General features: G+C 46.3%; 1 protein-coding gene across 2 annotated transcripts in view; it reads right to left on the minus strand.

Annotated features, from left to right (window-relative positions):
* HMGA2 (high mobility group AT-hook 2) overlaps nucleotides 1–21,881 on the minus strand; it is a 121,255-nt gene that overhangs the window by 3,643 nt on the left and 95,731 nt on the right. Inside the window, exons 4-5 of one of the 2 annotated variants that reach the window (XM_030003181.2) lie at nucleotides 20,827–20,859; nucleotides 15,149–15,250 (exon numbers count right to left, since the gene is read on the minus strand). In XM_030003181.2, coding sequence (XP_029859041.1) covers nucleotides 15,224–15,250; nucleotides 20,827–20,859 — 60 coding nt within the window. In that variant the 3' untranslated portion in view covers nucleotides 15,149–15,223. Of the gene's footprint in view, nucleotides 1–15,148; nucleotides 15,251–20,826; nucleotides 20,860–21,881 lie in introns of those variants that run through there. The other variant, XM_030003180.2, reaches the window with a different exon arrangement.

Here is a 21,881-nt window from a genome sequence, read left to right on the forward strand (position 1 = left end):
AAGCGGCTGTCAGTGAGAAGTTGTTTTTTATCAAACGCTGCACATCATTGCCTAAGACAGCACGTGAAAAAGATCTAGGAAGAAGAGGAATTTACCCCCTCAGCCAACTGAGACCTTTTAAGAATGACCAGCTTAAAACAGCTTATAACAGTCTTCATACTTTAATAGATTTGATTTTCCACATGGCTTCATTTTGTCTGGGTGGCTAACTGACACAATTTATAACTCTCTTCCTTTCCCAGGCCACTACAGTACACCATTCAGCAAAGCATGCCTTAAAGCTTGCCTGCGTTATATGACCAAACTTCCATTCATTAGTGTTTGAAACACCTCAGCTGTGAAGGGCTCCTAAATGCTACCATGTGTGACACTGCTGCAGAGGAGCAGCATCAAGGAAAAACACTGGGCTTTAATCATAGGCCACTGCTCACTGCAATCTCCTTTCAAAAGGCTTTAACCTCCCCCCCACCTCCCCGCAAGAAAAGGCTGAAAAAAAAGCTGTAAATCCAGGGAATAAACGTAAGTATAAATGAATGGATGACAGCTTAAAAAATATAACCATAGCAGCATCAAGCCATGAGATTTCACACTGGTTTTGTTTAGTCTGCTTTGGGTTATGTGGGAAATGTGAAAAGCATGAAGCAAGCGTTCCCCCCTCTCCCTTCGTACCCTTACCCCCCCGTTAAAGCTTGGGCCTCAGATATTTAAGCCAGTAGGTTTATACCTCTTGACTAGGAAACAGGCCATGACCCTGGGGTACTCTCTCGAGCACCAGGCACAAAGGAAGATGTAGCATGATCAAAGCCGTGGACGGAGGAAAGAGAGCAAAGTCAAGTGTCAGCTGCCCTCTGACCTTGAATTTTCAATTAATATTTAAATTCCAGAAGACACCGATCTATCATGCAGAAGGATAATTTCTTCCTCACAACAACTCGTGACCAGTTGTAGCAGGGTTATATTCACAATGCTGCTACAAAAATGATCCCCGACTCACGAAACGATTAAGCCAATTTTACTCTATCCCTGGCAGCACTGGGGGACCTGAGCTCACACTCCATCGAATCCCATTAACGCGTAATGCGTTTTCCCTGCTTATCTTCCCCGCAGAACGGGACTGTGACTGTTACAACATTTCAGTCAAGAAGAAAAATGGTGTCTACAGGCACCTAACGAAGGGCTAATTTGGGCTGCATGTGGAGAGACAGTGCAAAATATGTTGGTCTGAGCCTTGCTAATTCAGAACTCGGGATGATCGTGGCAGACACTGGCTTTGCCTCCAAGCCAAGTATTTCAGTTAAAAATTACGACTGTGGGTTCTGTGCTCTTAAAATAATACAGGTAGACGTGCTTTGGTATTTGGTGATGATCGCGTGCTTAATTCCTTACAGCACTGTGGTCAGCCCTGAGCCCCTCATCATTGTTTCCCAGAAGACAGCAGCGCACGCGTGAGCACCAAGTAGCAGCTCTCGTCGTTTTATGCTTGGCTTGTCAGGAGACTACTGAAACTTCATGGGCTCATTTTCCATGAAGGTAGACTTCCGATCACAGCGTAAGAAGGATGGAGGAGTGGCAAAGTATGTGGAAGGACATACTCAGAGCCCAGCCAGGGTGGCCACAAAGAGCTACTTTTAGTTAAAGTTTTGCCCACTCTAGTGATTTTTACTGTGAATCTCACAATATTTCTTTTTCCTTGTAGCCCCTGCTACAGTGACCAAGAAAATTAATGAGAAGCTCTTCCTTCATGTGTATATATAGGTTCATGTAATGAAGAATGAGTTTCTCTCATTTGCATATGTACATGCAAATGTATGTACCTGTAGTACCTGGAAGGATGAGAAACAAAAAATCAAGATACCCCCCCCCTAGTTTAAATAATAAACTAACTATTAAAAAATTTTCGAGACTGGCAGACTTCAAATTCACATCAGTCTTGGGAAAGTCTTTTTTTCATGAAGAAAAGCTGGCAAAGGGATCAGACTGTTGTGCAGCAAAAAGAAAACTTTCCTTCATTAAGTTCATTCCTTGCAAAAGCCTAAGATAGCTCAGTTGCAGATGGGTGGTTTTAAGCCAACCTATCATGTAAGTCCCTTGTCAAGACACAGATGGAGACATGATTGCTGCTCTGAAGTGCTTACAATTCAAACAAAGGGCTAATACAAATCAGACATATATGCATGGAGGGACCCAAAGGAAGAAGCCAGTAGAGGTTCTGAAAGAGAAAATGCAGATGTATAAGACAGGAACAGAGAAGGATTTTTTGCACTTGTGAAAAACCGGTTGCAAATATCAGAAGGTTGTGCTGCTGTGATCCTCAACCCACTCTTTGCCTCTATGGCACCCACACGCACACACACTTCTCCCCAGAAGATGGAGGGGGGCAGGCATTTTGAAAACTGTGCACCCCTTAGAAGTTGCAAACCGGCTCTGCACTGAATCATTTCAGCCAGAGATCCACTGAAGTGCATTCCTTGGCATGTCAGAGCACTGGGAACCTCAGGGGAAGGACGCTTTACCATCAGTTAGCACCCTCCAGGCACTTACAAGCCCTCACAGACCCACCAAGGTCGATGGCATAGCCATGTATCATAGGATCAGACCCTTGGTCAAAAGTCCTAGGAGGAACTGGGGCTGGAGTTAAATATTTTGTAAGTCCAGGTGTGCTTCTGATCAAGTTGACGAGAAGGGCAAAAATCAAGAAGCACAGTCATTAGAGCAGACATGAGAAATCCAAGTCACTCAGTCACAGTGCGATAGCCATGCAGAGCATAAATTCAGCAACACCACCACAGGAAGGGCTCAGCCAAGAAGCAAAGGTTTCAGGTTACGCGGCAGCCTTAATTCAGGTTGTTCTCACTTTTTAGGTGCATTCACTGTAGTTGTGGAGACAGAATGGTGACATGTGTTAATTGAGCGTAAACGTTCATCGACCCAGTTTTGCCTTGAACAGCTACTCCCCTGGTTATTTGTTTTCTGCTGCAGCAAGCTAGCAAGAAGCTGGGCCAGCAGACTGCAAAGAGAAACCTGAGAAAGCTTCAAACTAACCAGGTCGGATCCAGCTAACAGGGAAGCTACAGCCATGCAGAGCTCAGGGTGAATAGGACAAGCACCTGAAGGGCAGGGTAAACACTCACATGCATAGCTCAGGCTTTACTCTACTCCCTGCTGCTAAGACAATATCCCATGCATCCATGTGCCCCCCATACATGTATCCTCAGGGGCTGACTGACACGGGGATGTGCCACACGGGCGGTTTTACTTGGCAGGTCCTGTCCTTGGTTGTCCCATGCAACGGGTACGTTTATCCCAAGTTGCTACAGGTCATAGCGTGTCATTGTACGACAAACTGCGGCCAGCACCCTAAGCTGCTTCCACCCTTAATTGCTGTAACTGCCCTGCCAAGCAGGGAGCGATGGGGAGCTGCTGTGTCTCTCAAAAAAGAGCAGCAAGAAGGCTTTCTCCAAAGCTCCTATGTGCACAAATGTTTAACAGGTCTTTTCTTGAGGGGTATCACTGGCAAGCGGCTGGCAGATGTGGACACCGGACTGGGACCCTCACCTCTCACTGATGTTGGGCCCCAGCAGGAGAGAAAGGACAAATGTTTCCCAATGGCTCACAGCAGGTACCTGCCCTCTGAAGGGCTACTCCGTGGGGAGCTGGCACCGCTGTTGTTAGCGCTGATTTAACAGTGGTGAAGGTAACAAAAAGGACCAGGAGGCAGGACAGCAGGCTTCTGATATCTGCAGAAGCACTTCTAGATATCTAGAAGTGCTATCTGCAGCCAGTATGCCTATGTGGGCTTGCCCAACACACGATTTCAAGATACAACACCCTTGGTGGGATCTGGTTGCCTGAAGATAGGAGCCTGGGGCTGTTTTAGATGCCCTGGGTATCTCATCTGGTATCCAGCAGCCAGGCCAGAAGGGTGCTGGTCTCATGTGTCATGTCTGCCTGCTCTGTGTGGCTGCCTGTGATCCCCTGGGACACCTAAAAGGGCACAGAACAGCAGTGTCGAGATATGTGGACCCACTAACCCTCTCTAGACCTATGATGCTGCATCTCTGATTCTCCACTGCAGAAAAACAAACTGATGTATACTGCAGGAATACGTGAGGTGATAACCACTAACATGTGCACTTCATTCCTAAAGCTCAGACGTGGCACCATCCAGAATGGAGCTGTGCAACGAATGACCGTATTTAAACTACAGTATCTTTTCAGGTCAGAGTCACCCCGTGTTCCCGAGAGACTTCTTTCCCATGACATCCTGCGTGGGTGAAATGTAGCTCTACCTGTGGCCCAAGACCTCTATTTGGTGATCCACGTTTGGTTGGTGCAGGCTACTTTTCTGGCAGTACAAGCAGCCAGTAGCATCCTGGTGTCCTCCAGAACAGACAGGCTTAGTTCGGTCTTTGTACATCCTCTGCACTCCTTTTTTTTTGTGGATGCCCACAACGTGGTCACAACAAAACCTGATGATGAGACAATTGTTGGTGTTTGAGAGGAGCATTCTCCCCACCTGCAGAAGGGCAACTGTTTGGCATTTTTGTAAAAAAGTTTGTTCTGTTCTAATACCCTGGGGCAAAGCCCCTTTATGGCTACTTCAAGGTTAATTGTCTTTGCCTCAAGAAACTCACTGGCAATTCAGCTGGCAATTCAATTTTTTCACCTTCTGCTCATGAATTTCTGAACCATGGATTTAAAAATCTAGAACAAATTTTGGGAGATGAACTTCAGGACCACAGTAATGCTACATATGGAGCCTCTGAATTTGTCAGAGCTTTTATTTTATAACAAAGAATTAGCTACTGGCACAGATTTTGCTGGCTGCTTTCTAAGCTCGAGAGGGTATGCTTGAATAGATATGTCAAAAAGAAATGCTGACAAGAGCAACTTGCAAACTGTGGACCATTGTCTGCTGTTAACTTGTCTGAAATCCCCTGGCATGCAAGCTAATATTTTCGGAGGAGTCCCTGAAGCCAGTGGCTCCTATTGCAGACGCAGGGGCCCAGGCTGTGCCCAGCTGAGACACACTGCCATCCTGACTGCTCCACAGCCAACGCACCAAACCGCTTTAGAAATTATTACAGCACTAACAGTCACTCAGAGTAGGTTTTCTCTGCCTGAAGCTTAGAGTGGGATCTGCTGCTTCAAGCTACTTCACTCTCTGCAAAGCACACTGGCGAGCTCAGTGACAGCTGTCACTCAGCACTAAGGCAAAGTTTAACTCCAGAAGCTGGATTCGGAGCTCAAATTGTTGCAGGTATTTACTTCACACATCACAATAAAGGGATTTATTAGGGCAGAAGAGATCACCATGACCATATACAGAAAGGCCACATAACCCTTCTTACTGCTGGATTAAAGCATGTTTTTAAGAAGGGCACCTAAGGAAATTATTCCAATACAGAAACTCCGTATTGGAATACATGTAAGTCAACCAGCCCCCAAGCAAGAAATTTCAGTGCACCATCACTGCTAATATGCAAGAAGGAGCACAACTACTCTAGCTTGGTGGCTAAAAGCACAGTTAAAAAACTCTGCCTACAGAGCAGTTCTGAGACCCCCCGCCCTCTCCCAGCACTGTTTCTGCAGTCATTGACTACCGCACGGGACAGGCCTGGTGGTAATGAGCAGGCAGGTCCCCCTAGGGAAGCAAAACTCTCGGTACTTTAATGATGTTAAAGATAAACAGAGAGACAAGCAGAGAGATGGCAGCTGATGGGGCACTTTGGGGTTGAGATTTAAGGACTGGAAACCAACATTCTTGCTTTAAATGTGTAAGTTCCTACGGACTTAGCCAGTAACGGCCCACCTTGTCATGTAAGGATGTTGGCCTTCAAAAGACTACAGACTTGCCCATAGCGTGAGTCCAATATTTGGATACTAGCAAGCAGCCTCGCTGAGCTGCTGCTTAACTTTCCCAATGCCCAACTGCATGCTGGTGGGCCTGCGCAGAGCTGCCTAATGCTCTTGGGAGTAGTCTGAGGGCTGGCAAGTGTCTTAAAGATCATTTTGACTTGGAGATGTCCTCAAAGTTTCCACGCTTAGGAAAGCAATGCACAACAGACAGCAAGAATAAGACTCATCTTTGAGTGTGCATATATACAACAGCACTGGTTTGGAAACTCACATGCAGACTTGTTTTGAAATCCCCATGCTCTCTGATTTGAAGCAGACACTTCAAGCTGAGTTTTCTACCTTCTAGGAAGAAGCCTACCCACCAAACTGTTGTGTATGAAGGATGCATCTTTCTTCTGTCGAAGTCACTCTGCTTTTATATAAATAATCATATATTCTGTGAGAGATGGAAAGGAAGCAGAGAGAATAAAGCAAAACGCTGATGCTGTCCTGCAGGTGACCAGCCTGTGGCTTTTGTGTGGCACAGTTAGCAAGCAAATGAAGGGTCTCCTCTCCTTTCACTGCTGGAACAACACTGCTCGACTAGCAAAAAGGCTGCTCATGGGGATTACTGGATAATCCACATCACCAGCTGTTGGAGGAAGTGAACTAGCTGGGGCAGCCAGAGGGATGTTGCTGGGGCTGCACTGGGACTCAGCTGCTGGTGACCATGGCCCAGGCCAACGACAGTGGTAGAGGTCAGAGCGAGCTACCATCCTTGCATGCCCAGGAACCACTCCTAGAGACCTCCTTCCTCTGCTGGAGGAAGTGTCTCCCAAGGCTTGGCCAAGTTTTGGTCCTTGAGTAACAGATTCAGATAACTGGAGGGGACCAGGACAGTGCTCAGGAGGATCCTCTCAGGACAGGACAGCCTTCTTTAAACTTAGATTCAAGTCTCTTCTTCCTGTTAGATTAAGGGGGATTCAAAAACATTTCTCTATCTCCTAGCTTATCTCCCACTAGGAGAACTGTTTGATACAATAGAGTGATAATGAGACTCTCTGGTTACTTTGAAAGAACGGGCTTATCTGACACAGGATTTTTAAATCCAGGAGGGCTCACACTGAGAACTTCCAGAGACAGGAATTAGGCTGGCCGACTTTTAGATACCCTAAAAAGTACCTGCCTTAGGCTCTGCCTCTCAACGTCTCGTAGAGATGGGCTTGAACGAACCTCAGTTCCAGGTGCCCAACTTTGCCATGGGTTTTAGAGCAGCCCTGAAGTTAACTCAGCAATGAGGCTTCTGCAAGGCAGCATGTCGCTCAGCGCTGAAGCCTGTGCTGCTGAAGCCTTTTGAAATTGAGACTCAGCTGTCTAAATTACGTCAGGCCAGATTTCTTAAACGCGTTTTGGCATCTGAGTATAGCAAGTGCCTTTTTGACCTAAGGAGGTCAAAACACTTTGAAAAAATCTGTTCCCCATGTGATTAAAAGGAGAGTAAAAATCTTCAGCAAAATCTCAGTACCAGTCAGAAGAATTTTGCAGGAAGCACCATTTAAAGTCTGCAAAGCACAGACCTAAAGTGAAAATGGTGCTTGAAGCAATCGCGGGTGCTGTGCTAACACCGACAGAGACATATTTTGTCTTGGAGAACTTCAAACCTACAAGATGTAAACAGTTCTGGTGAGAAGGAAATAAAATATTAAGGAAAAAAAGGCAGCGGTGCTGTTACAAACATATACAACCGAACTGGACTAACCCCAACTTTGAGAAGCTGCTCTTACAAACCTCTTGTGGAGGCTGTAAACTGGAGGAGGGGTAAACTGCTCTGCATTCACACAGCACACCACGCTCCAGAGCCAAAATCCAGACCGGAGCGTTAGGCAAGCAGAGGCTCTAATAATGGTCTCTAATCACTAATACGTATGTTCATAATTAGATGAAAGAGTGAAAAAAAGGTAGATGCCAACCTTTAAAAATCCTCAGGCTTGTACAGTTCACTGAAATGCCCCAAAGGATACTGGAGCCCACACAGGTAAACCTGAGGGAGTCTGCCTTCCTCCTGAGCCCCCGTGGTACTTGAAACAGCGCCGATATCCGTGCGTATTTGATGTTGAGCGACAGAGGAAGGAATACGGTGAAGGTCTCCCAGAACGGAGTAGGGAAAGGAACACTAGGACAGGCTTTGAAATGGAGGTCAAACCCACATCATTTACCTCCCCTCCCCCCCCATTTTAGAACATGAAAAGGAGAATAAAATAAGGCCTGTTAGACTTCTATTCTCCTTTCCGCCCCCTCCTAAAACCGACTGCTTGTTACAGACAGGAAGCAACTGCCAGAAGTTATTCACCTCCAATCCTTTATCACTTAAAAAAGCATTACGGCTCCGTCCGCGGAGCCACTGGCAACTGCGGTTTGGGAACAGCTATCTATCTGTAATGATAAATAATAAAGCAAAGCGTCTTCCCTTTTGAATCCCAGCTGAGATATTTTGCCAAGTGATCAAACTTGTCTGAACCTCGGAGCAGCAGCTTTGAAGTAATAAGAAAGAGATTGAAAACCTGCAGCCAAGAGCCGCACACACCTCATTAGGGCCCAGCCATGCGGGAAGGCCGAGCGGCAGCCGCCGGGCCTGGCCCCGCGTACCCATCGGAAAGGGGCTGCGGGAAGGGGAGATAAAAGAGCCTTTCACAGTGGAAATGCACCGGTGACATTTTTACGAGTGCCAGCCGCGAGGCCGAGCGGCGCGCGCCACGCTGCCGCCCGCCGGCGCAGGCCTCGGGGCGAGCAGGGGCGCGGGGGGCTCCGCCGCTGCCGCCGCTCTTCCTCGGTCTCCCCCGGCTCTTCTCCCCCCTGCTTTTGTTGTTTTGAAGGAGAGGGTTGAACGCACAGGGCTCTACCTTCCCTGGGTTGTGCTCAGAAACGCACCCCCAAATGAGAAACATATTTCTGAAAGACAGCGAGCGGGGTTCTCCGAGCTGGTTCAGCGGAGTTCACGTGAGACTCTGTGGTATAATTCAGCTAAATGATTTTCTTCTTAAAAAAAAAAACAACAACCCAAAACACGAAAGCTTAACAGACTTGTAAAATGCTTTTAAAAACGTCTGAAGAGTTTAATCATCGATCTTACCACACAGACACTGGTGAGGCTGTGTGCTGGCAGCAAAGCACAGTATTTAACTTTGAGAGCTGAAGTTCTGGGTTTAATTTTCAGTTTCAGACTAAACAGCAGGTCTGCACTGAAAGGCAGGGCGACGACTCCTGAGCAAAACGGGGTAATGGAAATGCTTTTCTTGCAAACTTTACTGATTGTGTAACCATGGAGCACCTCTTTGTGCAGGCAAAAGCGCAAAATCAGAGAAGTTTGTGTTGGTTTTAATAAACCACCCCCCATCCCTTCCCTTTTTTTACTGCAAAGAATTCTGCTGCTATTTTATTATGTAATGCTGCAGGCTAAAAATATATCCCTAATTTAAGCCATCTTGCCAATAAATCTACAAATACCAGGTAATCCAAAAAGGGTCGTTACGGTTTAATGACATACTCTTCTTGTCATCTTAATATGTTCAACTCCTAACGGATTTAGAGTGATGCATTTAAAGATTTTTTCAACTTCTTGAATATCTCCACACAGTCTGGTGGAAAGGGCGATAAGGTATGGTCCTCTTCAGCACAGAGCGGCAATCCAACTTTTCAAGCTCCATCTGTGCCGCAATCCGTGCTACCACAGGGCGAAGCTTTTTCTTTCTCCAAGCAAGACAGTCTGATTCAAAGTGAGTGGGGCTGTCCAACTTAATAGATAGTGATTATTTCCTTTTGATTACAGAACCTTTTATGGGAGTTTCTTTTCCAATTGAACACATCTATATGCTATAATCAAATCAGAAAAGGTATCCTGGTGGAAACATGTTTTCTTTTAGGTAGGACTGAGACAGATTTACTGCAATTTATACCTCAATGTTAATCTATTCTCCTCTTCCTAAACATAAAAAAATACTAATATAAATTACAGTTAATGCCTCACTATATAACACAGTTCTCAGGAGACTATTAAAGCAATGGGTGAGCTGCCTAACATACTGTAACTGTCTCTTTGCTGTTCTGATTTCAGTTTCCAGATTTTGCCTCAAAATAAGCATGAGAATCAGGGAAGGGGAAGGGGTGGAAGCCATTCGCTGCCCTGAATCTGATATCTCCCGGGTCCTAGAGCTCACATGTCCCTTCCTTCCAGACTCAAGTCTGGTTTCAATGGAGCTCTCATTTTTCTTCCCACTAATCCTGCCGTGAGATCAACCATTGGTAACTCTGTGAGAAATTAAATACCAGGATGTGGGAAATCTGAGATCTGAATTCGGGCAGAATGTGGGTGATTCATTTTTTTATTTCTCTCCTTCTCTTTTCCCATGGTTGTTGTGTGGCAAATAACCCTCCAAACCTGAGATCAGAGATTGGCCCTGAACAATGTGACTATATTGACAGAGCAGAGGCAAAGCACGAAGTACATTGGCGATATTATATGCCTTTTTCATATAAGCAACAGCCATTTCTAAAAAGAGATTTTTGCCAACATTTTCTGAAAACATTCTGGCATTTCCAGAAATGCCTTACAATGGGATCAGCAGCAGAACTTCATCGTGGCGATGCTCACCATCTGCTGGAGCAGACTTCATAAAGAATTTAACATTTGCGGCATTGGGATCCCAGTGAAACAGGATCCATGAGATATTTTGCTATAGTGATGCGACTGCTACAACGCCCAACAGTCAGGCTGCCGTTCTGAATGGCTATTTTCCTTCCTCGGTGTGAGAAAAGCACATTTATTTATTTAGGTCCTATAAGGATGAACTCAAGATGCTTACAAACACTGGACTGCCCAAAGGTTTAGGTCCTTCATGCACTGCTTGGCAACGCGCTGATGTCTGAAAACCACCTACATACTCCTGTAGGCTTCAACGTGAAGCACCTAGGAGCATAATTCTCACTGTGTAGCCTGCTAAGTGGTCGTGATACTCCCAAACTTCTTACTGTGTCTATAAACACAGCAGCACCGTGCTCACAATATCCAATGAGCAACTGGTGACCATGAGCTCTGAACGGCCGCCCAGACAGCAGCCTGTCTGTCACAGCCAGTGCTTGCCGCCTGGGTTGCTTCACACCATCACAGCACTAAGGGACAGCGCAATGAGAGCACCAACAAGGGGATAAGGGATGGAAGCTGCACCAGGGAAAATGGTTTTAGATTTTAGTTCGTCCCGACTCTTATGATAGAATCCTTTGCCTGAGTCGTCCCCTCTCAGCTGCAAGGGAGGAGGCACGCTCGTAGGTCCAGCCTACCCACCCCAGCCCTAACGTCTGGCACAGGTGTCCCAAGCTGACGGGCTGCCCAGGGAGGCCAAATGTCACCCCAGGGTAGCATGGCAGCACTGATTTCAAGGAACTAAATTCACCGAATTCCACAAATGCCCCGCAGTGACTGACAGAGTAGCTGTGAAATGCTCCTTATTCTTCTTCCATTCCAAGACTGTTATTCTGGGCAACAAGGGGAACTTATAAAATTCCCCAGATGTCATGGAAACCCCAGAATAAAATACGATATTGGCTTCTTATTGCTTCCTTCCAGAACATGTTTAAAGAAGTGTATCATTTAATAAGGGCTGACCATACTGCTCTTTTCCCTAGCCAAATCTTTTTTAATAGTGCTGGTACGCAAATACTATAACTGACCATCCTAGCAAATTATTTAATACATAAAAAATCTATTTTCATTGGTCTTAACTTTGATTTTCATTGTGTTTACCCTATTGCACATCCGTTGCAGCATACCTCATTTTTAACATACAATTTGCAACAGAATTTATATGGTCCTGAACTGGCACAGCAAAGATGTAGCAATTTCTAAAAGCAGCTACATAGAAGGTTCATGTACCCATGTTTTCCAGTGAAGCAGATGAGCTGGGTTACAGCCCTGGAGTATCTATTAATAATATTTATGTCAGGAAATAGGGCATCTTTCAGTGACTTCAGACGGGTGTGGAGGAGCAACAACAATGCTGACTGAGCAAGATGCAGAGCCTTTATGAGAAGCTCAGGAACCAAGCTCTCAGAGAAGAGCACTTTCTTCCTGCGCAGCCTTCTGACACACCTTGTCTTCGCTAATTAGCATTTTGATTATTTTTGTTGCTGTAAGTCCAGTGGCTGATCGTTCTGGTAGTTTCAACTTTCTGGATATTATTTGGGAAACATCTTCAAATAATCCAGATTTTCAGAGGGCAGCCAAGTACTGCCTAGAATCCTGTGTGTCTGTGAAGATACCCAAGTGTTAGCAGCACAGACTCTTGGAAATCTTGGCCAAAATATGTAGCATGTGTATGCAAAAGTAGCAGTGTCCAATTTACTCTTGAATGACATTTTTTTTTAAACGCTGTTCCCTGCCCAGCCATCTTCCTCAATGGTGTTTCCCAAGCACAGCTCACAGTCCCTTCTCTTCTGGCTATCATTAGTGAGATTTCAGTTCGTGTCAAATTGGAGCCAAGTTCTGAACAGGATGGAGTACCTCCCTAAAGAGCTTCTGTGGCCACGGCCATGGGGTCAAACACAAAGCCACCCCGTCCACAGCCATCGCCTGCCTGTCCTGGGCTTCTTCCCCAAGCAGGGAGGGGAGAGGGAAGAGGTGGGGAGAGGGCAAAGGAGGGGTGTTGCTGACTTAGGGAAATGTTTTAGCTTACCCCTTCGGCCTCCAGCCTTCTGCCACCAACGGCAGCGCCTGCTCCAAGAGCTACGTGTGGAGCGGCTCAACAGCCGTAGGCCCTGGACGTTTATATGTGCTTTTAGGGACAGGTCTTGCCCAGCACACAAGGAAAGAGTAGTGACCCAAGAGCATGTCTGTACTGAACTGGCAAATGTGTGACCAGGACTGCATTCAGAAAGCTGCCTCCTGCTCTAGGGCTTGTCTCAAAGGAATGAAATGTTGCATATTTGAACAGTTAAAATAACCTTTTTTTGCTCTTGTTCAGAGCTGAAGGCTCCTCCTGTGTTGGGCTATGCATGGCACTCCTGCTCTTCGACTGACTCAGACACTGGCTGACAAGGACATGACATCTCCAAGCAGCACGCTGCAGCAGGCAAGACTCTGAATCGCCCAGACAGTCCCTGACAAGCCGTGAAGCAAAAATATCTTGCTAAATCTGATTCCTTTTTAGTCACATCAAATCATGAGTGTGTGCACTCTCATAAGGCCCTTATGCAAGAAGGGAGCATCAGCACCTCAGTTTTAGCAGAAGGGGAATCAAGGCACTGGGAGACTTGCCTAAATCGGGACTTGCACACGGCAGCGCTCCGCGCTAACGGCTTCAAGGGAAGCAAGAGGCTCACCCGGCAGAGTGCTGGCTCTCTGCTCCTTAGGCAGCGCGTGGGGACACAGAACAGGCACCTCAGCCTGCCTTGTGGGCCACACGTACGTTAAGCACGGGGATGCGTAACTCAGTCAGCATTTACTGACTGAATTATGCATCTGAATTGAACAGGTGGGACCATCCAAAATCCCGTTTCTTTCCTGCGCTCAGGCATTGCCCGGCAGCACTGAGGCCGGTGCTGCTGTGAAGCTGGGACTCAACCAAACCGTCTTTCTCCTGGTTGTTTACTCAGCGGCTCTTCTGCCTTTGGATCATCAGCCGCGCTGTGTCCCAGGTTCAGCGAGTGGCACGAAGAACACTTTCTCCCTCGGCAGCCAGGAGCGCTGCTGGGATGGGAAATGGGGCTGCTGCTCAAGTGACCTACTTCCAGAGCAACTCCGGCGGCCACCACGCTCATACGAGAAGCAGGCTACCCCTTGCTCCCCTGCAAAGCTCATTCCACCCCCCTCCCCCAAATACTGGATCCCAGCAGAGGCCATACAGGGCTTCCGAGACCCCAACCACGCGAGCCGGGAGCCCGGGGCAGGCAGCGCCTTGTGGCAGTGCAGCTGCTGGGCAAGTGCCTCTCGCTCCGGCGGTGACGCCAAGGCGCCTGCTGACTGCAAGAGAGACTGGGCAGGGAGGGATCGGGGGATTTTGTGATTTTCGCTATCACACACCCCAATTCTGCCTGCAGGGAAACAGGGCTACCTGTGTATCTCCTGGTAAATCAAAGAGATCGAAGGCTGGATTACAAAGGTTATTTGAACATCTAGTGAAGCACTGGTTATGATGCACACTTAAATGCTTAACTACCCTTGTAAAAACCATCTGCCTGTTCCCTTTGTGCTCTCCATGAAATGGTGGAAATGCTGGGTGAGCTCTTTCTGTATTTTCATTTACTGGTAGGACGGGTTCAGTTCAAGAAAATACTCAAATGAGCTGAGAGCAAAAGCAATTTTTACAAAAGTAATTTTTATAAAATTGATTTGCGGTCATGACCTCGTGCCTCCAGTGTTCACTGTGTGAAACTGTCCTTGCTGGCAAAGTCTTTGCCATCCCAACACTGCGAGGCCAGCGTGTACCTATCACTATCAATAAAAGAAACTATAAAAATGTAAAAAAAATTTGCCTCACAGAGCAGCAACCTCCATTTTCAGATCATTATATGTATTTCTGATTTTTGACTCTTTCAAAGTGACTGAATATCTGAATATAATCCTGTCCTGGAGGTAATTTTTTTCCTTTTCTTCCCTTCCTTCTGGTCACATAATATCTCAACTTACTTGTTTAATTTCTTTACAGCCGAATTCCTGGAAGCAGCCATCTCAAAAATGTTACTCTATCATAGCTACGTAATAAATGACAATCATAAATACTTAAAACCTTGGAAACCTGAATCCTACACTGATTTGGGTATTTAGGTGCAGCCTCATTCAATTATGTTATTCAGAGTCTATTCAGAAGTTATGTCGTATAAATAACAAAATATTTGCTGTCAGACATACCCAGCTTCCTCTTCTAGACCTCACTCTTTAGCACAGGTTAGTGCTTCATCTGTTCACAGAACTGGTAATTGCAACTTCTTTATTTTTCCCCAGATTTTTTTTTTGTGTGTTTGTTTTTTTAAAAAAAAAAAAAACTGTGCTTTTTTTTTTTCCCCAGTCATCAGACAAACTATTCAGTGCCCCTGTCACAAAAAAACAATTATAAAAGACTGAATATGTCTTCCTTTGGAAACCGCATCATGCAGTAGCCAACATTTTGCCTTAGAAGAAGAAAGTAAGGACGTACAGCCCAGCACCCTCCATGAGACTCCATCTACCGCATCCATGAAAAAAGCAAGATACTTTCCTGATTTCCTTAAAATCAAATTCAAACCTCTCCCAGAGCAATGGTAGGTCCATTCCTGCAGTTCAGGCATCCACCTAATTTCTTAATAATTCTGGCTGCAATCCACAAGTTTGATATTCTAATTTTGTTTTTTTTTCATTTTACACGAAGCAATCCTCACAGGTTGCCTGAAATATAAACAGCAGAACTGGTAATGATGAAACATAACTTTCAAATTGGAGCCATTTTTCATAAGACTTCACATGACATTTTTATCCATTTGTTAAAATGATGTTTTCAGATCAGAAAAATGTTTCCAGAACACTCAAAAGCAAAATCTGGAAGGATTTTGCAAAGCAAAAGTGTTGAAAAACCAAACCCAAACCCTATTTCGATATAAAAAGTTCAGTCCCCAAGTGATCATAATACTGTGAAGCTTTTGAAAAACAAAAATTCCAAGGACATCTATGGGGAAAAGGGTCAATAAACCCAGGTTATTTCATCATGAAGCTATTTATCCAAAACCTCTGACCAGCTCCAACGAGCATCGTCCCCCCTGCCTGGCGGTGGTGGGAGGCAGGGCACTGAGCCGGAGGGCCCCGCAACAGGGCTGGGGCTCAGCCCCACTGGGCAAGCTTTGGGCAGCTCCACTGGGACCCCCCTCCAGACGGGGTGGTGCGGTGAGTCTGGGCTGACGGAGCTGGGATATACACTCGCTCGGCATGTTCACATGGTACCAAGAGCCTCCAGCGCATATAAGATGGCCCCTACCTCTGCCTTTGGGAAAACATTCAGTATTTGCTTTAAAAAAAAACAATAAAAGAATGGTAACTCAGCCTTTCAGAGGATGTTCTGGAGTGGCGTATATAACACACATGCAACTACCCTACGCTGAAGTATAAATATAAAATTCCAGGTACCATTGGAAAATAGAGTCTTGCCCCTCTGGGATCTGACAACTTTCTGACGCTCCGTATCAGTAAATACAGAAAAAGTACAGGACACACAACACAGCTTGCTGGATGCGGTGGGAAGAGCAAGGAAACCGCGGGGCGCCAGGTCAACCTCCAGGGCAGAGGTTCTCCAATGTTTCTACAGCCAAGGCTCAGTTGAGTAAGGCTGCGATGTTCCTGGCTCGGCAGGACACAGGGTGGGCTTGGACAGTAGCACACGCTCTCTTGGGTGTGTATGTGCACCTGCTTGGGTGCAAAGGCTTTGCCATCCTGTCTGTGACACTGGAAGCTTCTTTTCAACCTGCTAAAGTGGATCTCTGGAGTATTTCTACCACATTTCTGCCTGAGACTTCCCAGAAGGGAAAAAAATAAGTCCACATGTGGCGGCTAGCACGTACGCAGAACGCCTGAAGCTTGTGGAAGCGCAGATTTATTGCCCGGCGCAGAGAGGTGACGCAGCACCGTCACCGTGGGCCGGCTGGCCAGGCTGTCCCTGCGCGTCGGACCTGCCACACAACCACCACGGGTCCCAGGCTCTGCTCTGCTCACAAAGTCTGCTGCTTTTGGGCTGCATATGAATGTGTGAATCACAGATGTAGCTCCTGGGCTGCAGAGCCTGTCTGAAGCTTTTAGCATTTACTGTGTCCTATGCTGAGCAGGCATATGTGATGGAGGCAGCTGGGGAACACAGATGACCTGAGGTTGTGAGGTGTATCTATATTATGACTAATTACCATGCATAACTTTACTGATACCAAGACTAAGAAAGGAGTAACAGGAAAAAAATACAGTGAATCTGCATTTTCTTTCGTATACAAAATAACACTTTTCTTTTTAGCTTTTATTCTTGTTGGGATTTGATTTTTTTGGACGCTCTTTTAAAAGCACCTAATCTGTTTAGCATTAGGTAGAAAAGTACACTTTAAATGCACTTTAAGTGTACTTTTGGTGTACTTTTTCTGTACGCTTTTTTGTGTACGCTTTTCTACGTACACTTTATGTATACTTTTCTGACTGATACGCTGTCTTTCTGACTGATATGCTGCCTTTCAGACTCAGATACAAAGGATGTGCAAGCATTTGAGAGTTTAATAGACCTCCCAATGAGATTATAAGAAGATTTTCAAAGGGCTGTTCTACACTCACAGTATTTCTTCTCTCCAGAAATGATAAAAGTAAAACATGTCCTGTTTCCAGAAAACTTTGATGGCTTTCATGATGTTTTCCTAAAAATATCTATTTCCTTTGTATTACTTAAGAGTGTAACTCCCCCATATGGCTGAGACTACAGCTGCTACAAATAGCTTAAAAATGAGGAAATGGAGACATTTCTATTTCTATTTGGACTGCTTATTTGCACACCTCGGTAAGAATATTACTACATCATGATTGTAAGATCTGGCTGTCCATTCTTTGGCGACAGAGCAGATTTCAAAGGAGCATCTTGTTTTTGAGGTTTAGGCACGTATTTACGTGAAAGTGCTAAACTTACCCACATCACGCAGCTAGGCTGGCTATCTTTTCCTCATTTCCCCAAAGAAGTGTGAGAGTATGCGTCAGTGATCATCACAAAGACGTGTACAGACCACAGCATTTAAAGGTTTGTATTATGATATGGGTGTGTAGATTTCCAGTGTATTTTACGGCTGTATTTACCCTCTGTGTGACGGTAAATCTTCAGAGCTCTGGGGATGTTTGAAGATATTGCAGAAGTTTATATAGGCATCTGTATGGCCCTAAACTGGACAGCAGATATCCATAAAGAGATTTAGAGCATGGCGGAGCCCTGCACGATGCTTAAAATCTGGGAAACAGTAACGGGAACAGAGCTGTTATTCATAAAATGAGAATTTTATCCGGTCTTGCTGCTTCTATATTTTTAAAAATAGCACAAACCCAAGAGGCATAGGCGCTAGCAGCAATAACAACAGCAATGGTGATGTAAACTAATGCTCACAGAAATCTTTGAGAATGCACCAAAAATTCAAAGCACGGGAAAGCACTCAGGGATGAAGCCTGACCAAGAATTTCTGCCACTTTTACCAAGGCAGGCTGGGGTAACACGCTCACCATCACACAGCAGTTCTCAACTGTAACCTCTTACAGTCCCCACTGATGAAGAAAGAATACATTTCTAACTTAATCCAGACTGCCACATGGTAAAGCCATCTGGGAGGATATTTTGAAGGAAACAGATGGAAAAGGAAGAGATTCCTCTGAATGTAGTGTAAGATTTACATTATCCTCCATGAACTTCCATGTAGTCCCCATGTTTATATTATTTATCACTATTTCCTTAGACAGCTCAGATTAGGAAGCCTGCATGAGCTCATGTTCTTGTTGTTAATTCTGAGTCTGAACCTCCCTCCTTTAAAGGGAAATTCAGTAGTGTAAAAAGAAAACGGAGAATGGCAACTGGACTTAAGTGAAACCCAGCAGCATGAAGTTCCTGATTGTCCCAGGAATTACACTGTTTTACCTCCTCCTCCTTTCAGCCTCAGGAAGACACTGTCACGAGCGCTTGCTCACAGCTATCATTTTTGTTCTCTGCCATGCACCCACACGCAGCAAAACCGCAGTGTTGTGCTAGCATAAGCGTGGGAGCGAGGCCTATTAAAACCAGGAAGGGTTAAAGACAAGTCAATGATTTCACTGAACATCCTCAGGCCAAGGATTAAAAAAAAGAAACGTTCTCTGAGCGAAGACATGGCACACAAATAATTTGAAGAGCGTAATTTCGCTAGTTGTGTTGTGATGACTGGGGATTTCTAAAAAGCCCTCTCTCTCCTTTCATGCGTTCTTCTGTGCCTCCTCGTTTTCCATACAAACATTTCCATTACTAATGCGAATGTCAAAGGGCCTCCTTCTCTCTCTCTCTCTCTCTCTGTCTCTGACCACGGAGATGCCGCCGAGGCACCGTGCAGCGGCGGCTGCATCCGGATGGCTGAAACACCCTACGGCATCCCCACCAGGATCACTGCTTCGGGAAAGGAGGGAGGGGAAGACCCGTACAGGGAACCCTGGTGCTTCGGTTCAAACGCCTACATCATTTCGCCATCAATTAAATCTGTCGTTACTTTGTTCTGCTACCAAGAGACGGAGTCCCAGGTCCCCTCTTTGTCCTCCCACAGCCCAGCCCAGCCTCAGTCCCAGCCGTTTCTTCCTCCCTCGCGCTAGGGCTCGCACTAGATTGCTGTTCAAACAAAACACTCGCCGGACTAAGTGCCCGGGGCGATCGGAGACCTAGCGGCACCGCGCGTGCCATCGGCAGCACCGGCTTCTGCCGGGCTGGGCTGCGGGCAGAGCCACCAGCTCCAGACCCCTTCATCCTGCTGACTCCGCTACGTACCGGAGGAAACCGCGACACGAACAGCCTCCCGGGATTCTCGGCTTCCTGGATTTGGCCTCCTTTGCACAGCAGGGTTTAAGCCTCCCTGTCTCTCAGGTGCCACGGAGGGGATGGCTGGCTTTCTGCCCGCCGGCAGATTTACTACTGTGTTGTAGTAGGAATCGCCTGATGGCAGCCCTAACAGTCGGAGGATATAAGCGAGACCAGGGAGAGGAAATATCTTTTATTAGAACAACTTGGTGTGTTTTGAATTGTGTGGTGTAGTCAGAAGGTTATAGATGGTAAGTCCTCAGGGACTGATGTTGTGTTTCTTGCATAAGCTGGCCTAATAAAAGACACTACCTCTCCTTGCAGAACTGACCTCACTTGAAAATACTACTACATTCATCCTGTATGTTATCTCCGCCATTTGGAAACATTAATATTACTTCCAGTGCCACGGATTCATCATTGCTGCGACTGCATTGATTTCTTTTGTAGAAACTGGATTCCTGCACATGCTTTGGAGAGTTACATCATTTCACCCCTTCAACTCACAGCTAGGATGTTTTCTGTTTCTTATGTAACAGCTCCTAATTCACATTACAGTAGGTATCACAACAATGTACCCTGTACAATAATGTATTAAAACCATAAGGTGGAAAAACAAAAGTATGATTGCTTTCTGAAAGCAGACCTCTTTCCAGAAAAGCAATAGACCCTTTATGCTCTTGACTCAGCAATCATTCATATTCATGGAGGTACAGCAGCACAGCCCATGGACTCTGCTGAGCAGGGATGGACCTGCTCCCATGCCCACAGGCTCTTCTCTGCTGATGCATATGTAACAAAGCGGCAGAGTTAGGTTTTGGGGTTTTTTTAACACAGGGCAGGCTGGCGAAAGAAAATGGAGGCAATCGTGAAGGCAGTGTTTGACCAGTTTCATGACACCTTGTGGCTTGCACTTTATCCAAGGTGTTAAAGAAGAATAATACCATCCAACAGAAGAAGTTCAAATGTGTTAGTCTTTATGACGAATCCAGTCCAGTTACCAAGTTTGGCCCATTTTATTTTGTGGATTTAGAGGCTCCTTTAGACCAGTGGGGGGAAGGGTTTTATACCTGTGCCCCCTCCTTGCTGTAAGCAGTCCCCAGTTACCCACATTCAGGACGCACAGAGATACCCATAACATGCCGGACTCGCACCACGTGTGTGCGTGCGTGTGCCTGCTTTATCATCACAAGGCGGCTGCTGCAAAAAGAGGACATCTCTGAGCAAGCACCATCCACTGCTTCCTCCTCTCCTTCCCAAGGGCCACCATGTGAATTGTTCTGGTGGTTGTGCCTAGCAAGCCAACAGCTGTCCCCCAGCTCATACGATTGATGTATTTCTCTTCGTTCTTTACAGTAAAGGAGACCAGTTTAAATACTGAAGAATTATTTCATTTAAAGTAGTCTAAAGAATTTGAATTAGCTTTTCTTACCTGAGCAGGCTTCTTCTGAACCACTTGTTGAGGCTGAAAAGTAAAACAAAAGTACGGTGAGAAACAAAATTCACGGAGGTCACTTAACTGTGATTTCACAGATGCTGGGAAAAACGTTTTCAGCAATAGAAATAAAACACAGGCAAAACCCACATTCAGAAATGGAGTGATGAACATACCCAGCTCTCACACCTAGCCTCTCTTATACCTATCTACGACCTTGCTCTGAAGTAGTTCAGATTACTGTGGATGCAGAGGAGTACGTTAAGCTTGTATAATTAAAACGCAGGTGAAATCTAATTTAGCATGTTACATCTTTCAGCTCTTCTATCATACTGCTAGATTTACTTTGCTGCATTACTGATCAGGCCACGAGAGTGGCCTAATTTTATAACTAGGTTTTGTTGTCTCCACTGATGCTGTTCACTCTCTTACCGCACTCTTTCAGCCGTGAGCGGAGTGCCGTGCGGTGGGGAAGTCCTCCCTCCTGGCCACGAGCAGGAGCACAGCTCGGGCAGAGGGGTGAGGGACACATAACCCCACTCCCAGCCAGGGCTTCCCACTTGACCAAAGCCATCCCTCCCAAAGTCGGGAGGCTGGGACGGGCAGTTGCTCCAGCCCTCGGAAGCTCTGGTTTGAGATCTCTAGCTGCACGAAGGTGATGCTGTGCTGACCCTCGTGAGCCTGCTGACGTGATTTTGGGGACGCCCATCACCGGGCAGGTTGGGTGCGTGGGCAGGGAGAGCTGGAGGCCGTGTCCGCCTGCCTACGCAGGACCTGGTGGCACGGCCATGGGCTCCTCAGCAAGTCTGCCTCCCGGCTGCTCCCACCCGGGGACGGGAAACACAGTCCCCACAAGAGTCAGGAGACCCACCAAGGTGCCAGTGCCCTTCCTCCCCACCCTGGGGACGAAGAGGACTACCGATCAAGGAACTAATACAGGCGCGCTTAAAATACGCCACCACCGCCCAGATGATGTGACGACCCTTGAGGGTGCTAGGAGCAGCACGGAACAATAAGACCACAGATAAAGGATGAAATCCTGACACTGAGAG

The sequence above is a fragment of the Aquila chrysaetos genome, chromosome 26 (genome assembly GCF_900496995.4).
Source record: "Aquila chrysaetos chrysaetos chromosome 26, bAquChr1.4, whole genome shotgun sequence".
Taxonomy (NCBI): Eukaryota; Metazoa; Chordata; class Aves; order Accipitriformes; family Accipitridae; genus Aquila; species Aquila chrysaetos.